The sequence below is a fragment of the Pteropus medius genome, unplaced genomic scaffold (genome assembly GCF_902729225.1).
Source record: "Pteropus medius unplaced genomic scaffold, Ma_sr-lr_union100, whole genome shotgun sequence".
NCBI lineage: Eukaryota > Metazoa > Chordata > Mammalia > Chiroptera > Pteropodidae > Pteropus > Pteropus medius.
In genome coordinates this window covers 3845-25530 of record NW_024352790.1, presented here as the reverse complement: position 1 = coordinate 25530, position 21686 = coordinate 3845, and the positions used below count along the sequence as shown (strand labels likewise).

The following is a 21686-nucleotide window of genomic DNA, read 5'->3' as shown; positions in this document are numbered from 1 at the left end:
CAACAGAAATCTGAGATCAAGGTATCGGCAGGGTTGGTTTCTTCTGAGACCTCTCACTTTGGCTTGTAGATAGCCATCTTTGCCCTGTGTCCTCACCTGGTCTTCCTTACTTCTGTATTTGTCTGTGTCCCAATTTCCTCTTCTTATAAGGACATGTTATATTGGACTAAGACCCATACTAATTACCTTATTTTAACTTAATTACCCCTTTAAAAATCCTTTTTCAGTCATTCTGAGGTTCTGGGGGTTAGGACTTCAACATATAAATTTGGGGGTAAATAAAATCCAGCCTATAACAGTATTGTACTGAGTGATTGTTCAATAATGTCTCAAACTCTTAAAATGTCCACTGTTAATCTCATTATCTAGATCTTCCTAGGAAACAAATTTTGATTTGATTATTTTCTCAAATTTGATTATTTTCTCATCTTCCATGATTGGGTTGAGTCTATTGCTTTATTTCTCTATTTTAAATTAGAAACTGTAGGTACAACATAATATTATTTTCACTTTATTATTTATATCATATTAGTTTACTGATCTTATTCACTTAAGATGCTTTTTGTCTGACTTTCTATTCCCATTGCCACACCAGACTTACTAAGTCCCCATGAAGCATTTGAATTCAATTCTCTGAGTTCAGTCTTCCTGTTGGGGAAAGTTTTATCAACTGTTACACATATGCTGTACTTCCCTAATGAAGAACTTCTGGTAATCTGGGATCTATATTATCATTCAATTTTCTGTCAGGCTAAATACTCTCTAGGATCTATCTAGCCCCTTGTTTACAAACTCTGTGCAGAAGTGCCCCAGGGTACCACAGTGAAATCACAAAGGCACTGTGGAATATTGCAAATGTTTGAAGGAAATATAGTAGCACTATATCTCTTAGACACCACACGAGCACTTAGCTTGAGCTAGTTCACAATTTTAACTTAGATAATGCTATATTCCTTCAAAGGATGTTCTCAGAATTTTGAGTATGTTTTGGTTTACTTTCACTTTCAGCTGTGTTATATCTTTGTTAAGCACAGTTTTCAGTAGATGTTGTGATAAAAACCGAGTATAGCGCAAAAATCAATGTGAAACAAGAAATATAGGTAGACATGTTTGATTTGATTCTAGGTTTGAAAAACTGTATTACCAAGCAGAAACACAGATTCTGTTAGTAAGTAATTGTGGTTATTTTTGAAGAAAACACATTATTATATTGTCAGAATTTATGTGCATTATCTTTTTAAATGATTGCTAAGTTGTTAAAACATAAATATTATTAAGTTGTTTGGCCCTAACTACTGTGGCATATTTCAGTTGGTCAGGAGTCACTGTAAAAAAGTAAGGAGACACAAAGAGTACCATGAATTGAAAAAGTTTGGAAACTTTTGATCTAGCCTCTTTTTATATCTATCTATTCTGCTACTTGGATTTGCTAAAGCTAATTTTCCTGCTGAAATTCTCCTCCTCATAGCTCTCTGACCATTCAAATTTCGCTTTTCTTTCTTTGCCTGGCTGATGTCTCACTGGTCCAAAAACTAAAAGGAAAAAGGTTTTTCAGTGATATTCTCAAAGTCTACTGAGGAGTCAGTGACAACCGTAACAAAAAGAGCTATAGGATTCTAGAACAGGTAGAGCTCTGTATAAACCAGCTTATAAATCATTAACATTGAGGAATTCTAACAATACATCATATGACATTGGTAAGTTATGTGTACTGTGTATAACTTTGATTTTCCACAATTTTGAACTTTGTAGATTGAATTTATTAATATTATCCTTGAGACTTTCAAATTGTCCATTTTGTAAACAACATTTATTAGTGTGATTTTTCAGAGCACTGTATGTACAGCCAATAGAACATTTGATTTTCTCCTGCTATTTAGAAACTAAACTGTCATCGTTTTATTGGCTAGAGAAATATGGCCTTCCCCAAGTAGAAGTAAGTGCAATTCCAGTACACTTTAAGGCAATTCTTATATTTACTAAATAGCTTAGACTACATTTACCAGAAAGTTGTATTATTTTTCAATACAAAGAGAAAGTAAATTTAATGAGAATAGTTCATTCTAGAAGGGTCCACAAAGACCTAGCCTTTTACCTTCCTCCATATCTATTAAGCAAAATTGTTTTCAGGAAGATTCAGATATCAAACTGAGAAGACATGGCCAGGATAAGCAGTAGCACCCATTCATTCCCGGAGGTAATTCAGTGCTAAACTCTTCACTCTCCTGATCCTCAAATTTACCCCATTAAGAAAAGAACAACACAAGTAGCTGTTTCCCATGAGTACCTGTTTAAATTCTACCTCCAAGGGGAAAGAAACAGCTTGTTTGCAAGTAACATTATAGTTACTCTGCAATATATAACCTAATGCCACACATAATAATGTAATATGCATGCAGCACATTGCATTAAAGATTTAATGATGCAGAAAAGTTTTCCCTCATGAGTGAAAAAGGCTAAAGGTAATTCATAAAACTAAATTTTACAAATGTATTTAGAATTAGGGTGCCTGTGTTCTATCCTATCTCTCTCTCTCTCTCTCTCTTTTTTCCCCAAACTCAAGAAATATAAATTGAGGGGAAGGATGGGTGATCTATGAGGAAATTATTTTCATAAAATAAGCCTGGAATATTGGTTCTCTGATGTCAGGATATCAGCACTCTTACTCCACTAAATGGGGTGTAAAACCTAATATATGCTTTTGCTTATCAGAGCAAATATTTCAGGAGGAATATACCAAAATTAAATGAGGAAAAACTTTGTGATATTGAACAGGATAAATGAAACATATCTGTCAAGTTCAGCATCACAAACAGAGCAAGCAATCCATCATTCTCGATTCCAAATCCCAGAGCCTTAAACTCTGAAAAGGTATCCTTCCCACATAAGTGGTTATTAATGCATCAATTCAGGGAGTTCTCTTTTAACATAGAAACAGTATTCCATTGCAGGTTTTGTTATGCATTTCTGTACATGTATAACATTGAGATAAGAGGATGTTTCTCTTCTTTCAAAGCTTGGTAACTATTAGAATATAACAAATATGAGGGGATGCTGTATTAGAGAAAAGGCAGAATTCACATGGGAGCTCTTAAAGTTCTACCATCTTTAATGCATAGAAAACGGACTAGGAGTAGTAGGTATCAATCAGAGACAATACATTCTAGAAATGTTGGTTTGGAAGGTAAAAGACCCCATTATATAGTACAGGGATACAATGAAGAAAATCCTGAGGAATTCTACTTTCTGCCTGTCTTCATTCTTCCCTTCTTTTCTTCCTCTCCACCTGCTTTTCTTGCCTTCTTTCTTTGTACTAATTTTCTTTTTTTCTCTTTCTTCCCTTCTTCCTGCTTCTCCTCCTCTTCCTCTATCTTTTCTTCCTCTTCTTTCTTTTTTTTGGTATTTATAGCAGAACTTTGACATTATTTATTTTGTAATAACAACTATGTCCTTTTCACATATGCAATTATTAGAACTAGTTTGAGGAAGGGTCTGACTTTGGTATCTTTTTCCTTTTAGACTTGGCCACTTTCAACCTGATAAGAGTATATTGCATTCTTTTATATTTTGTATCATCTAAATTTCATAAGTATCCAAAGTAGCAATGAAAATTATGAGAGTAACAGGGCTAAGGCCGGAGTTTTGTAGCAGCCCATCAGAGACACTCTCTCAGCAGAACACTAGTCATTGCATCCCAGTCTTCCAACTGCCTACGAAGCTATTCAACTTTGTCTATTCTTCCCAACTTTCAACAGGATTTTCCAAATCCTCATAACTTACCTCCTAACTAATATTTACATACAATGTTTCTTATCAATAATGCCAAGATATTAATTACAGTGTTTTGACTATCAGAAGGAAAACAAAAATAATTTTGAGAGACATATATAGGGAAATTGAGAAGTCAGTATGAGTTTTTCATACAAGTCTTTGTTAAAGTAATTGTTTATTCACTCAAATAACACCAACCTTCAGCATAAGTTTTCTGTCTCCTATATGACAAGGTAAGGACTAATTTTACTTCTCTATACTCAGTTATAATTCAAAGCAAATGGAATTATAAGGGTTTGATCCGGTAAGCATGTTTCTGGTTGCAACTAAAAAACAGACAATTAGGGGTTCTTTTATAATAAGTCCAGAGTTAGACAGACCACATTTAAAGTACAACAAATTATACTTTTTTTCCTATTTCGTGTATATTCTACAAGCATTTAGATCCATTCAGGGGCACTTAAACATATAAACACCCCATGAATAGATTTTCTTAATGGAAGATGATGAAGTGCTTACAAGTACAATATCCCATATGATAAATTAGTATTTAATGTTGCTCTTAGTTTTCTGACTTAGAGAACTATGTGCTGCTCTTTGGCATGTGCTGATCAAAAACTGAGTTGAAACAGTACAGTCTCAACAGATGTGAGTAAATGGTAGTAGCCAAATTCTCCAAACTACTTTTTGTTATCAAGCCCAAACTCAAAAACAAGGTCTTTGCAACAGCTGTTTTCTGTTTTGTTTACTTATGTTTTGATGGAACGTTCCATTTAGCATTCTTGCTGTGGGTTGGATTAATTTATGTGTAAATATTCAGTACAAAAAATACATGTAATACATAATTAAACATTGATCTAACCAAATCATAAATTATAATTTTATATATACATACATTTCTTATTGACTAGGACTTAATTTTTTTTTAAGTTCTCTGCCAAGGAGACAGAAAACTGCATGCTCATTATATATCACATTGATACTGATTAAAATAACAGAACATACTTTAAATCAAGTTCCATTAAGTTAAAGAGAAACAGACTTAATATTTTCCCATACATGACAAATGAATAAAAACAAAATATATAATCCTTGTGGAAAATTTATAAGAACACTGTAAAAAAGAGATAGCAACATTGCTATTTTCTATTTCAATGAGAATATTAGTTAACCTTTCTCTTACTGCTTACTTTGTCTTATAAAGATATTCATTACTGTGGATAGTATGCGTCTAGCTAGTATATAGCCTTTTCCTCTCTTATTGCAAAAGTAGAGAAAAAAGTGTAAAAAACAGAGTTCGCATCTCGCCCATAGGTAGTCCTCAACGTTTATACCCTCAACAATACTGAATATGACTGGAAGGGCTGAATTAATTGAGGTTTAAATGACCTCAATTAATTTTAGGTGACATTGTTTAAATATACTTTGAAATAGCATTTTTCTCACAAAAACAGCAACCAGAGCACCAGTCTTGGAATATTATTTTGATTTGATGCTAAATTGACCTACCACTCTTTCTTTTTCTATCTTCCCACCTTCTTGAACTCTGCAGGTAATTCTTTATTACAGTTCTAGAAGCTGGTTGTGAATTTTAGAAGAAAAAAATCCCAAAGGTGCAATGGAAACTAAGTCATACCCCAGAGAAGAATCAACAGGCCAATAAATTCTTCCAGAATAAGCAGATAAAGAGTCGTGTTAGCTTTCTGACATCTCTATTAATATAGAAATCAAATATAAATCACAAAAAAAGATCAAGCTCATACCTGGAGATTTTCTACACCTAGATTTGGATTGTGTTTGTGCCTTTAAATGCTGTATGGCTTGTGTGAAAGTTACGTATGCTTTCAGAGTCTCAGTTAATTTTCACTAAAAATGATCTGAATTACACCTATCTCAGAAGTTTGTTCTGAGGATGAAATGAGAAAATACACATAAAATTCTTCACTTTGTACTTAGCATACAATATATAGTTAATAAATGTTTTAAGTTATACTGTTTTAATAGGGATTATTTTTGAACTTAAAATATCATACATACTGCACACAGAAAACCTAATTATAACGATATTTATTTCATGATTCTAAACGCACTTTAAAAATCTTAGAGTTTCTGAAAGAGATCAAAGTGATGGCAAGATTCAGATCTTACTCATGTTTTAATGCTTCCCTATGGTACTTTGCATAAGTGTCTTACAAATAGTACATGCTGCATAAATATCTGCTGAATTTTAATAAAATTCAACACTATATATTATTTCAATGAGTTATAGATGAAGAAAACATTAAAAAAAGACAAATCTATACTACCCCTATGAGATATTTTGCGGTTGCTATTAAAATAGGTCTTTAATGTTTTCTCTATTCTTACCTTTATTAGTCCTAAAAACAGATCAGAGGAAATATGTCTATTTGAGCTTTTTGGTGATTTGAGCTTACTATAGGAACTTACTGTACTACTGACTGGCGAAGTACAAATGAGTTTGTTTGAAAATAAGAAACCTTTAGCAATTGGAAAGTTTGATCTGCAGTTAAAAGGAAAAATCAATATTTAAGTCATCTAGACATTTACACACATTACATAAAGCAACTCTATGTCATTACTTTTCACCAGCTTCTATATGCTAGAATAATGGTGTAAACTCCAGAACTCACTATATTTTTTTATAAGTCATAAATACATTTTCAATATATTCTGATATACTGACAAATGACATACTTTCAGTATTTAGAAGACATCTAGTGTATAGATTAAAAAAAGCAATGATCCAACTGCAGTCACAGCTTGACATCGCCATTTAAAAGAGTAGTTGATGAATTAGAGTTCATCCAGAGGTGTGACCAGAATGTTGATAGCTGTGAAAGCTTAGCAAGAGGTTTAGAAAGGTAATGAACTATTTAACTTTAAAATAGAGAAGACTTAGGGAAAACATAATTGTTTTCTTCAAATATTTGAAGGTCTATCATATATGTTAGAAAGAAAAACTGCTCTTTTTGTAGCACCAACATAGAACCTACGAAAGGAAGCAGAGGGAAGGGGAGACTTTTTGATCGTGTGTAAGGATTAACTTCTAATATCTAGAACTGTTGAAAATGTAATGACCTACCTCATAGGGTATCTATATCTCTGAAGATTTATGAATAGAGGTCCGTTGGAGTGAGATGATGGAGAATGAATGCCTACACCTTTGAGAGTTTGGACTAGATCTGATATCACTTGGCAACTTCTAATTTCACCATGGCTAAGTTTTGCAGCTAATTTATTAATGGTTGGTTAATTAAAAAAATAAGGTAACACTTTGCAACTTCTATTGTAGAGCACCAACATAGTATTTAGATTTATATACACCTATTCCCTGCTCTGTGATGTTAAAGTATTTATAGGCCAGAACAACACATTCGATAAGAGAATACTACTTGTATAGACAGTAGCAAAGAAACAGAATGGCACAGTGAAAAAGAGGATGTGTTCTAAAGCTAGACTTCTGGAAGGAAAATAGTCAGATCTGCCCCTTATTAGCTGTATGAGACTAGAGTATTTAATTTCTCACATCTTCATCTGGAAAATGAAGATGCTACAACAGTATCAGGAATTCTTGCGAGAATTCAATTAAATAATCTAGAACAGTGCTTGATACTTTATAAATGTTAAACAAAGTTTAGCTGCTATCATTATATTTATTGTTGCCATTGTGTAAAACAATCTCCAGAAATTTGTAACCACTCAGAACAAGATTCTCTGACTACCTTGTCATTGCAGCAAACTAGTATAATCTGGATTTTTAAAGTTTGAAAACAAAAATATCTACTACTTTTTTTTTGCAAGATATAGATAATATAAAAATATACTAGGTCACAAAAATTAGGTGGACCCAATTACTGAACTATATATAATCAAGCTAACATTTATATGAAACTTTAGAATTTCAACAGCACTTTTCCACATCATTTTATTTAATCTATAAAAATTTTGTAGTGTAGGTTTATTATTATTATTAATGAAGAAATTGAGGCTCTAAAGAGGTTGAATTGTTCAAAGTCACACTGTTACTTTAGTGATATTGAGATACATTTTTGATTTATGTTTACCTTTTTAAATATTTCCTCTCAAGTCTCCCTCTTTCTCTCTCAAACATTCTCAGTGTGCACGGTGTCTATAAGGCAAAGGTCATGTGCTTCAGCAGACAACTGATCCCCTCTCTAATCTTAGTCCATACATTTAATGTGTTACTTTGGGCAAATTAACTTAATTCTTAAGTATAAGTGGTGTTGTGTCTAAAAGAGAATGAAAATATCTACCTTGAAGAATTTTTACAAGGAATTTATGAGAGGAACCATGTAAAACATGTTCTCCGTGTTCTCTACTAAGCATATAGAATTTATTTAAACATTACCTCATTTTCTCTCCTAATTAATCTAGAAATTCAGGAAGTTCCAATAGGTTTGTTAATTTGAGTCTAACTTCTGTAGAAAAAAACACTATTTTTTCTTAAACATAAAAATATACTACCTTCACTAATAAAATGAAGCAAACAGAGTAAAACTTTGCTAACATACTCTATTGGTGAGAGATTTATGAGAACAAGTATTTCTACTCACTGGTGGTGGTATGTATAAAACCTATGGGATCAATTTGGCAATATCTACTCAAATTACATACACACATTGACATTCTACCTCTGGAAATTTATCCACCAGTTGTATTCGTACAAAGAAAATACAGCTAGGCACATGGTTATTCATTGCAACAATGTTTGTAGCAGAAAAATATTGAAAATAGACTTATGTCCATCAACAGTGACTGTTAACAGACATATTAATAATGATAATGGGGATGCCAAACACTCTTCAATGTGGCTATACACATATTAACATTTAATCCTCAAAATAAAACTCATACAGCCTTATGAGATAGGTATATTTTTGCTGTTGTTACATTCAATTTAAAGATGTGAAAATAAAAATGTCGAATGATTACATAACTTGCTCAATGTTAAAAAGCTGGGAGGTGGTGAAACCAGTATTTAACCTCATGGCCTAGCACTGGAGTCAATGTTAAACCTCTTTGATGTCTGCTGAACAAAGAAGGATCTTTATTCATTAATGTGAAATTATCTTCATTAAATAAAACTATAATGTGCTTTTATAATGTGTATGTCATACTACTATTTGTGTAAAATGAGGAAAAATAATTATATCTATGTATGTGTGCGTGTGTAAAACAGAAATGTAGAAATAGAGAAAATAAGAGTTAATCTCAAAGTACATGGTAGTTACTATTTGATATTATTTGTATTCTTAATTTTATCAGGTGAATGACTCTAATAGAATCAGCATTACTATCTGGAATACCTGAGGGAAGTCAAATATTTGTGATTTAAGCACCTGAAAAAATGCCCCTGGTAACCAATTAAGGAAAAAAAAAACTGCTTTAAAAATATATTTAAAGTGGTTTCTGGAAGAGTGATGCTAAGAACACACAAAAGGGAATTAGGAGACTATTAGCCAGCCCTGCTCAAACCAGATATGTAATTATAAAAGTATTTGTGACATGATGTCTCGGTTTGAGTATGTCACAGAAGTATGACATTAAACAAATATATACCTCGGTGAGCTTTAAAATGATCATCTCTACTGTGTAAATTTCAATGACTTTCCTGCTTATTTGTTTGTTATTTTGAGATTTATATGAAGTAATATTTATTAATACATTTTAGAAGCTATACATATGTATGCTTTTATTATTTGATACCTTTAGTTCTAAAATTCCCTGACTTAAATAACAATAGAAATCTAATGCCTATCAGATCATAAAATTTCAATTAAATGTTCAAAATCTCTTGCTTCACTAGGGTAATTCTTTAAAATGCAGAAATGATTGCATTAAAGTAAGTGTATTACACGGTATTTTAGATATACTTTCACTTCATTCCTTTTTATTTTTAGTGGGTAAATCATTAGGATAAAATACCCTCAAAAGAATGTACAAATTTTATAAAACATATTAGAAGTAGGTCAGAGTTCAGCCTCCCTATCTTAACAAACACAAAACCAGAAGTAAAAATAAATAAATAAATAACAATGGTTAAAGTTTAAAAACAAAGCTGAGCATTTCTTATAAGCTATATAAAAAAGTTTTTGATTTTTCTACTAAGTTTTCCAATTCCCATAAACCATAAGTACCCTTTTCTAAGGAAGGGTGTACAAACAGTGTTCTTTACTATTTTCTAAGAAAACAGAGTTCCTGCCATACAAAGGCAGACAGACCCTCAGGACACTCCAAAGTTCTTGCTAAGAGTTCAAAGTGGGGCATAAAAGCAGTCCTATCAATCATAACATGAAACGCACACTTTCTCACACTCTCACGGGGGTGCAAATATTTATGCAGCTTTGAACACTTTTTTTCTTCATGTACTTTTACATCAGCACAGCAACTGTATGCTTCTTATGGGGGCGTGGGGAGCAGCCTTTATGCATTCTGTGAACTTTAACATATTGCATTGAATTTTGCAGTATGTACTTTTTTTAATATACTATTTCTTAAGGTTTAAAAAATTTCTGTTGTTTCTCTTTCTTCTCAGTCAGAACTAAACATCCCTCCTACACAGACCAGCTGTTTCTCTGTTTAAAAGAAGGCAAGAATTTAACATCATAAATACCAAATTGCATCTCAAGGTCAGAGTCAAAAGCTTTTATGTCTCATTAATTTTCAGGCTTCTCATTAGTTTTTCTCATTGAGCTACCATTTAGATGCTGGTATGTGGATAAGCATAAGATATGTATTATCAGTTAAAACACACGGCTATCTCCAGCTACTAATGACTAATATAAAACATTTTCAATTAAATGCACCGTAACTTGTATACTTTGTAAATGGCAATAGGAAACTTCATAAGATTTCTGATCCATGTAATAGCAACTTCTGCTCCCACTGAGGAGAAGTCAAAAAACTAGGTAGGAGGAATGGTTATCCACATAAGCAACGGAGAAGATGAATGCAACTTTCCTTATTTGAGTATCTAATAACACAAGACCTACCTGTTGCAGGTGGTCCATGGGTCATATGTACTAACAGAGACACATGGAAGAAAGAACAGCAAAATACTGTGTCCAAAAAAGTGGCAAAACCACAGTTTTGACAAATGTATTTAATCCAGTGTGGTAGAAAAGGTACAACTCCAGTAAGTGTATCATTTAAATTAAAAAAAAAAAAAAATACATGTACAACCTCTTTGAGTTAATTCATATCTAAACACTGAGACATAAAAATATTGATCCTTATTTCTCTTCTAAATCAAAACATTTAAGTCACTCATGAAATTCTTGGAAGTGATAGATTTTATTTGAATATATTAGATATTCCTTAGAAATTCACTAAAAGTAGATAATAAAGAAAACCTACACATACCACCATCTGATCTTTAACAGTCATTTATTCGATGATAGATAAGCAGTAGCTTGATAACATGAACGACCTTCTATCACTTGATAGTCTACAGCAATATTTCTCAAAGTAATCATGTACGAAGAAGTTTACTGAAAATCTTACTGATTTCGTTTATTTTCTCATCTATTTTAGCCTCAAAGCACTTATTTTATCATTTAGAAAACATGGGACCAGAAAAGATACATGATCTGCCCAAGGCCCAATCGTAAATAATGGCAGAGATTCTGGGTCTTGGCTTTTAGTCCTGTGTCTCTAAATGTGTTCCTAGACATCATTTGCTTAGGTTAACATGTTTTCTGTTTTATTTTATTCTGTTCTAAAAGTTTTAAAATATGGTCTTATAATGGTTGAAAATCTCAGTGTATGTCACTGAGGTCTTTGTTCCTTCTCTTGAATCTCAATGGGTTTATGACTGCTTTGACTAATGCAATATTGTGTGCAACTTCTGAGGTAAGATCATAAAAGACTTTTGAGCTTTTGCCTTATTTTCTGAATACATATTGAAACCCTGAGCTTCCACGAAGCTGATCTCGCTACTCTGAGGCCACCATGCTGTGAGGAAGCCTACGCTTCCTCATAAACTGGTCATGCATAGGATGTCTGGTTCCCACCTCAGGTAAGTCCAGCCTTTCAGTGATTGCATTCCAGGCACCAGAAATGTATGTAGATAAGCCTCCAGTTTCTTAATTTACTCACAACCGTTCAAATATTCCCGACTGAAACTCGAGACATTGTGGAGCAAAGACTAGACATCCCTGAAATGCCCTGTTCAAATTCTTTATTTGAAAAATTTGTGAGCACATGAAAATAATTGTTTTACGTTACTAATTTTAAAGTGGGTTGTCACTGGAAGACTCTTAGATCTTAGTTTTCTCCCATATGGGTTCAGTGCACTGGGTAGTTTGATAAATTCAGTTACTGCCAATCAAATGCTATGTTATTCTATAAATTTGCTTTTCTTAAATGATCTTTAACTTATAATTGTGCCATTTTTTTTCATATATTTATGAGAACGGAATAGAGTGGCTTTATATTATTACTTTTTATGGACAAATATATTTTAAAAGTTCATTCATTCATTTGCTAAATATTTATTGAATATATAATCCATGTTTTAAAAATGGATAGATTTCAAAGACATAGAGATGAATAGAATACAAAAATTGCTCTCCAGAGGGCTAGGGCAAAGGGAAAAAGTTGATCATAAAGTATATGATAAGTATTATGTGTCATATTTTTTCTAGGTTCTTGAGTTAACTACTTCTATAACTATTAATTCCTCCTCTTTTTCTCTTCTTCCTCTTCTTATTTTATAGCGAAAGCACTTAGAACTTTAGATTTGCTCCAGAATACTGCTTTTGCCTCATCTCAGAGTTTCTGCTTTATAATATTTTGTTTTATAAATTACATATAGTTGTAATTTTAATTTCTTTTTGCCAGAATAGTTATTTTATAATGTATTCTTAAGATTTTAAGTGGTTTGTTTGTTTATTTTAAATTTATACTTGACCACAGCCTGGTAGGAGAATGAAAGCATTTTCTGAATTTTTGAATGGTGTGTGTGTGCATGAGTGTGTATGTGTGGTTTGTCATGAGACTAATTTTTAAATTTTGCATTGGTTATAGGCCCTGTTTATGAATATAAAATGAAGAGCATTCTTTTAAATGTTGTCATTGTTTTAATTTAATCTGCATTAAAACTTATTTGCTAAATGTTTACATTTTCTTTCCCTACTTTTCGAAGATTGTATCATGTAAAGTCTACCATTACTATAACTTTTTGATTACATATAGATACAAAAGTATCAAGAGGTATGCACTGAGTAGTCCCCAAACGCAAGAAGAAATTCATGATATATTGTCATAGTTTTAATTATAAGAAGTACTAGGGAAAAGTGGTGGTATGAATAGATTTATAGCTATAAGACAAAATTAGGTGAATTTTTAATTAGCAACCCATTCTAAAAAAATATACTAATAAGAAACTTTGCTTCCTAGCTTAATCACGTAACTTATTTATTTAAAATAATAAATTAAGAATCAAATAACTAAGGAACATAAAACAAGCAAGAAATTTCAGTATTTCTAAAAAACTGATCGAATTGAACACATACTTTAAATGCATTAAAAAAATTCAAAAATCAGAGCAAAAAAGAACATCCAGGCAAAGTGTTCTTTATGCAAGGTAATTTGCATAATACATCTTAAACAAATTGATGCCATAATAGACATTTTTAGAGTTACGTTATATTTAACTAATGAGAACTGAAGAAATGTTAATGACCATTATAATCATCAGGCAAGCACATTCATCATTTTATTAACTTTTTCTCATATCTTATTTCATACACCTGACATTCAAGAAAATTTGATTATTTTTCTGGACCAAAAGAAATTCTATTATAAATTTAATTATTATTAGGTAATTCAACAAGCATATTTTTATACATGACTTGATGTTAAGCTTGGCTTTATGCAAAGCAAGTATAAATCAAAGGATATAGCAAAGGGAATAACATTTCTATTTTTGGTTAATTTATAATGACGTGAAAAGGTGTGGTGACGCAAAGTTTGTTCTTTTATAGAGGTGCTGACCTTGCACAACATGTGAAGGGGAAAATCAAGAGTACCAAAATGTCTTTGAATCACCTTGTTAAAATTACTGGCTCCTCACCGTGGCTTGATAAAAGCAAAACTAAATAATCCAAACCGTTGGCTACTCTAATAGCATAATAATTGGGAAGAACCCATCTTTTTGTCCACAAACTCTATATGCTAAAATACTTGATGTTTATTTTGTTCTAGTTCAGTTGGTTCTAAGCTTCCCAGTCCTTGGAAATTTTCTTGCATGTCATTCATTTCAACCTGAGCATTCAATAGTGAATATAAAACTTGCTCAGATGAGTCAATAAGTCCTTATAAATGTTAGAATTATAAAATTACCTTTTTAACATTTCAGAGTTATGTTTCAGATTGTACTTCCAACTCTTTTAAATCATAAATTTATGTCTAAAATAAACTGCAGTAAAATAAGATTAACTTAATTTACTACATTTCATTCAATAAAAATACAGAGGCTACTGAGATGAACTCAGTTGAGCTCATTGACATATTTTCTTTCCTATATACAATTTCATAAAGACACAATCAGTGATCAATTTTATGCTTTCTGCTATATGACCAAGGTGGTTTAATGGTTGAATATTTAAAACACATTCTGTGTAATTGAATTTTCTAAATAGTATAAAAGAACATACACAATTGACAATGAGCATATTAGCTTTGACTTATTCACACTGAAATAGCTTAATTTAGAAAAAGTGTTGTTTTGCTTCTGCAATTGTTCATAAATTTACTCTCAAAATAAACATTTTGTTGCTTTAATAAAATTTGCTTATTCAATTTAAACTATATTCATGTTAATGGATTTTTTTTGTCACAAAATAGCTCTCACATAACATGTGTATGGAGAAGAGATGCCATTATTGCATTCTTTTTTCAACTTCTCATTTTTGTTATACTTTGAACATCCTGACTCTGTGATATAAGTGAAAAACTCAAAGAAGTCAGGAAAACCAGGTACCCTCTGAGGAGCTTCTATATAATACCAAACCACTAGATTAGTGGAATTATTATGATGAATGATTCACTTCTGGGGTTTTCATCTATATATGTGGCATTATGTAGACATCATTTAAAATGGCTGAATATTTGAATATTAATTACGTCAGATTTTTTAATGATAACTATAGGGTATTTTTTGTTTGTTTAGTTTTGTTGTTGTTGTTGTTGTTGTTGTTTTTTACATAATGCATGTATTCCCAGGCCTCACAAACCTATGGATAGAAATGAAGTCTCACTGACATTGGTGTCCATAAGAATCATTCCTAGGTCCCTTTACATCTCCAAAACAAATTTGTTCTCTTTGTTAATTGGCTGCCGGTGCCTATAGTGGAAATCCAACTTCATGCAAAGCTGCCCTTAACCCTCAGAATATCAAACCTGATTTTGTTCAGATGTGGAAAAAATGGTTTTTTTTTTCCCTTCACTCTGTGTCACAATTTGTCTCACATTTTCACAAAAAATATCTCCCTCATTTCTGGTCCTTCACCTTTTTCTCTATTAATGTTAGGCTCTAAAACAGTTTCTAAAGGCCCTTCGAGAAAGGGAGAGGAGAAAAAGGGACAAATACCATGACATCATCTCCATTTATATTTTCCATCCCATTATTTCCTCCTGGTCATGTGCACAAAATAACTTCCACCTCCTTCTGCCCAAAGATACAAGCATCAATATATATTTTATTAGTTTCCCATTGCTATCCTAACAAAGTTAGCAGCTGGAAGCAACACAAAATTCTTATCTCATGGTCCTGTAGGGAAGAATTCCAAAAAAGTCTCAGTAAGCTAAAATGGCTAAAATCATGGTGTTAGCAGGATTACAATTGTTTCTGGAGACTCTCGGGGAGAATCCATTTCTTTGTTCACTTAGATTACTGGCAGAATTCAGTTCTTGAGGCAGAACTGAAGTTCCCATTTCTTTACTGGCTGTTGGCTGATACCCATTCCCAGCTTCCAGGGGTTGTCCACATTCCTTGGCTGAGGAGATCCTCTATCTTCAAAGCCAGCAATGATGGACAGAGTCTCTTTCAGGCTTTGAATCTCTCCTTGCTCTTCCTCCATTATCACATCACTGTGACCTCCTTCTCTGCCTTCCCTGCCACTTTTAAGGCCTCATGTGAGTAGATCGGGCCCACCTGGATAATCCAGGATAATTTCCCCATCTCAAGGTCCTTAACCTTAATCACAATTGCAAAGGTCTGTTTGCCATGTAAAACTAACATAGTTACAGGTTCTGAGGATTAAGACGTGGACATATATGGAGGGGTCATCATTCAGTCTACCACACACATAAATCAATATAAAGAAATTCCTGAAGGTCACTAGCCACCAGCTCTGTGAACAGAATTTCAATCTGAATCAGTTGCTGTGATAATCATTTTAAAATGATAAAAATAAAACATTTAGGGGAGGAGAGGTATGGAGGGAGAAAAGGAACTTATATATTTAGATTTTGTTCTAAGATACAGGATAGCTGCACCATTTTCATGGAGCAACAAGAGTTAGCAGATTAAGTCATAATGTCCAGAAAAGGACAGCTCACATTGAAAATTCTGACAGGTTTCTAAAAGAACTGTAGCCTTTGCAGACACAGCTATAATAAGACCACATACTTTCTCTATATATCGAACGTCATTTTGCTGAGTTTCGAGCAGGAATAAGCTGAGATCTCCTCAGAATATAAATTATGTCAAAAGTACTAGTTAAACTCCAAAATAAATTAAGTAAAACTTAGAGTGACTTTTCTAGCCTAGCACGTATTGACATAAATTTGGACCACACTGTAATATGCTGAATGATGATAATATTCTGCCAAACAAGAAAATGTCTTTTTTAAATAGACATCTATATTTTTCAGGTTATTGAGCTGAAAGGAAAGAACATTGCATGATGTAGTTTCAATCAAGGGAACTTTAGTGACCACTATTATTTCTATATCATATTTTTATAATGGGATTTCAAACTCCATCTATATTATGTTGATATAGCAATGGTAACTACATAGAGACAGAAGATATCTATTCATTTATAAGTAAATGTCACTAAAATCTAATGATATGCCACTCGAGGAACTAAGAATTTTCTTTAAGTGGTTGAATCGTTTTATGTTTAAGATGCACTAAACAATATTTTGGAGGGCATACATTCCACGGCTTGCTTATTATTAAAAAACAAACAAACAAACAAACAAAAAAACCCTAAGCTCTCAATTTTAGTCATCAATGTGAAAATACATAAGAAGGAAGTTCATAAGCAGTTTGAGGAACTATAGGACAAAGGAATAAGGTGCTTTTATGTCTACAGTGCTTCCTTAGCAGCCTGAAACTATTCAATGTCAACACATAAGGATGAAAAGTCGACAACCATACTATAATATTGCAAAGCATGCCTCCATTCTCCAAGTAATAAGCACATTTTTATATTGTTTTCTATATAATAAGGATAATGATAATATACACTTTAGAGCATGGTATGAAGATCAAATCAAATAATGTAGATAAAATAATTAGTACCGTGCCAGGTATACATGCAAACACAATATATTTCAGATATACATATGAATACTCAACACATTTCAGTTATTGCTATTATTAATGTATCTAAGAAATAACACAATTATTTAAATGACTCAAAAATTCTTCTGCGTCCAGTAAAGTATAATTTCAAAATTTCTTTTTCTCTATTTTCCTTGGTGACATATTTGGTACTGGATATAACAAATAGATGATTGGCTAGGGTTTTGTGTTTGCATAAGTATTTTAATGTTACATAAACTAACTTTGCTTTTGGGGGCATGCAGAAAAAAGTCCATTTCAATGAAGAAAATGCAATGAGATTAAAAACCTGTCAAAGACTACATACTGTTCCTTTAATTCTGGTGAAGTGCTACTACTATTTAGTGTCTGGGCACCAAGGATACTAAATATTTTCTAATGCCTTATGTAGTCCCATAAAACTAAGACTTGTCTTACCTAAAATATTAATAGTATTTTAGAAAGAGAAAAACTTGAAAATTGTTATGTTCTGAGGATATTCTATCAGCATCTTGAACTCTATAACCAATAACTTTAATCTCTCCTTTGCAGACAATCTCAACTCCCTTCCCCTTCTCTAGTTTTATTGTATTCCCTTGGCTAAACCACACCCTAGCTGAATCTAACTCTACCTTCTCTGTACCTGTAACTGTTGAGCTGGACATAACCGAAGAAACACATACCACCTTCTTGACTGGCCTTGCTTCAAATTCATGCCTACTAAACTCATATGGTTTCTTAATATTGTTCTTTAATGTGGTCTACTTTCTCTTCTATGTTTCTGAAGGCCATTTCATACTTTTTCCTCTTTTATGGAAACTCCAAAACCCTCTTCCCATATCCTCATACTCGACTGTTCTCTATTTTTCTAAGAATGTAAAGGCCAACAGAAGAGAACTTCAATACTTCTCAGTGCTGCTTCAATTCATGTGCAAGTATATGCGTCCTTATTTTCTTCCTAGAAAAAGGAGTCTAGGCTTGCTGTCTCCAAATCCTCATTCTCTCATAAATCCAATCTAGTCAACTTTCTGCTCCCATCATGCCAACTGAAAGTGAACTTTTCAAGGTCACCAGTAGCATCCATTGCTAAATCCAATTATCAATTCTTATTCCTTATCTTATTTGCCTTATCAGTAGCATTTGACAAAGTTGAGCACTCTTAACTCAACTGGCTTTCAATACGCCACTCTACTGGTCTTCCTTCGAACATTCTGGCCACTCCTTCCTAGTCTCCTTTCTAGTTCCTCCTCATTTCCCTAACCTCTAAGTGTTGGAGTCCCATAGGGCTCGACCCATAGATGTCTTATGTCACTTTACTCACATTATTGTTTATCACATTTAGTCTCCAGGCTTAAATGACAACTGTATTAATGATTAAAACATTTATCTTTAGTCCATATTCCCCACCCCCCACCATTGAACTTCAGACTTGCATGACAATTATCACCTTAACATCTCCCCTTAGATATCTAAAAGGCAATTCTAACTTAATAGAACCATCTAGGCTGATTTCCTGACCTCCCTCCCAAAATATGCTCTTCCCAGTCTTATTCATCTAAGTAAACAACAATTCTATTTTTTCAGTTGTATGGGCCCATGACTTTACAGTCATTTTTGACTCTCCTCTTTTTTTCATATTCCAAAAATTGTCAGCACATTCTTTTCGGCTTTACCTTAAAAAAAAAAAAAAAATATATATATATATATATATATATATATATATATATATATATATATATATCCAGAATCAAATTACCCTTCATTACCTCCACTACTACTACTCTAGTCCAAGCCATCACATCTACTGACACAACAATTACAAAGCCTCTGGTCTCCCTATTTCTGCCCTTGTTCCCTTTTAGTCTGTTCTCAATGTAACAATCATATTGACCCTGTTAACGTTATGTCAGATAACTATACTTTTTGCTCAAATCACTCCAATAGCTTTCCATTTCACCGTGAGAAAATGTAAAGACATTACAATGGCCTGAAGGCCTACAATAATTTCCCCCTCCCTATCTCCTCCTAATTTCCCCCTCACTCACCCCATCCTGAATGTTTTTTTAACATGCCAGACATATTCATATCTTAGGACGTCTGCAATTTCTTTCTTCTAAGACCATTTTGACCAACATAGCCATACAGTTTGACCATCACTCTTCCTATCCCTTTCATGTTCTATTTTTCTCCTTAGCATTTTAACCATCGAATATATTATATTTTAGTCTACGGCTATGCTACCCTGAACAAGCCTGATCCCATTTGATCTTGGAAACTAAGCAGGGTCAGGCCTGGTTAGTACTTAGATGGGAGACCACCTAGGAAGATCAGGTACTGTAGGAGTAAAAAAAAAAAAAAAAAGGGATTATAAACTGACAAGGTCTTTGCAATCTGTGAGGTCGATCAAGGGTTGCCTCACCTAAAAAAAAAAGTAAGTAAGTAAGTAAGTAAGTAAGTAAATAAATATTATTTTATGTACTAACCTAATTAATTTTCTCTCTTCTAACTAGAATGTTAGCTCCGAGAAGGCAAGGTTTTTGTCTCCTGGGTTCACTGCTCAGAGACTACAAAGTTTCTGACAATTGGCAGATGTCAGTAAATATATAAATCAGTCATCGAATGGTAATTATCAATGGTAATTCCCTGAAGTGTCTATCTTGAGCACTTAAGACTTTATAATGGCATAATTAAGCACAATAGAAGAATATTATATAACTAATAGGAGAGTGAAAGCTGCAGTTGAAAAGATGTTAATTGTGCATGAAAAATAAACTTAATCTATTTTATAGATTTTTATTAGGGCTAGATTTACTGCACTACTCAGTTATCTGGAGCAAGGGTCTCTAGACTTTTGGTTTTACAATTTATCAATAAAAATTTCTTTTAGGGTATATATACACAGACATATGAGAGGGTATATATACATGTATATACCCGCACACACATACACACATATATCTACACACTCTATATATCTTTGTATTTATATATTATATAATGTGTTATGACATTAACATATTATGTTTATTAAAAAGCAAACATTTAAAAGTATGAGAAATAAACTTGTAAGAAATATTTAATTTAATTATTGATATAAACTTTTTCTTTACTCAACAATATAATAGTTTTTCATAATTAAATATAATTTTCTAGTTTTGAAAACCTTGGCTTACTACTCAGTGATATTACCAAGTATTAAAAATTTAAGTTCCGTTTCTAGGTTCAGTTTAATACTTGGTATTAATGGTTTTCATAGCTTAAGAGATACTACAGACAAAAAATGCAAAATATATACAAATAATTTTAAAAACCATTATAAAAATTCCATCATTAGATGAGCATATTAAATTATGATATTATGTTTTAATCCTGTCAACTAATTGTCTTAGGTTCTGGTTGAAATTTGGCTAGTAAATTTCTTTATAACTGGTTGCACTTGGAAATTATTTGGAAAACATGGCATTTTAATATGTATTTTAAAGAGTTTCAAAGCTCTTTGAAACTTTGTGTCCAGAAACCTTTAAAAATAGGTTAGACAATTCTGTTTTCTACTTCCAAAGTGCAGAAAGCATATTTGTGGTTGATAGGCTAACATTAATTTGAGCCACAAAATAATAGAAACTTTCTGAACAACTGCTTTCAAAATTGTTTCTGTATAATAAAAGCTGTTTTTGCAAAACAATTAATTTCTCATTCATTGGCCAATTTTTTTTCAGGGTTGATGTTGTCATTACTTTCACTCCATTGTGTGACTAGGAAAAAGCTCTTATATACAGCAATGGTAAGCATTAGTATTTTCTTGTTCTATCCTTATACTTGCATTGTCCATTCTATATTCACTGTAGGTTTTTGAAGAGATGTATTAACCCATGTGTTTATTTGGTAAACTTTCATTAGGTAAAAAATAAATAAATAAATAAATAAAACTAGGTGATATAACTCATAAATCAAATTGTTGAGCAAGATTAAAGTATAATATTTATTATACTTTAAAGTATAATATTTAATGAACAAGTGATGTTACCACTATAAATTCCTCACCTTGTAAATGCTAATTTCTCTCTCAAAACATCTTACGCATGGTACCCCACTTTTTCTTTCTTATTTTTTAGATTAAATAAAATCTGTATGTAGAAGTCCTAATGTTCCTCCGACATGCACCTCTAGAGATCACACATTTCCTGGGTTCTTGAGATTGATGACTTTTTTTTACCAGTGTATTTTGATATACATGATTTAAGGTAATATTAGTTTTAAGCCAAACTCATAAAAACTAACAAATTACCAGAAATTCTTGAAGAAAAATTTGACAAATCTC

General features: G+C 32.4%; 1 protein-coding gene and 1 pseudogene across 1 annotated transcript in view; one reads left to right on the top strand and one right to left on the bottom strand.

The window, feature by feature from the left end:
- LAMA2 (laminin subunit alpha 2) overlaps positions 1-15896 on the bottom strand; it is a 239010-nt gene extending 223114 nt beyond the window's left edge. The window contains exon 1 of the mRNA XM_039849938.1: positions 15759-15896. Within this exon, the coding sequence (XP_039705872.1) occupies positions 15759-15896 (138 nt within the window). The remainder of the gene's footprint in view (positions 1-15758) is intronic.
- Positions 15897-19592: 3696 nt separating this feature from the next.
- On the top strand, positions 19593-19711 carry LOC120592336 (uncharacterized; annotated as a pseudogene).
- The last annotated feature ends 1975 nt before the right edge of the window (positions 19712-21686 follow it).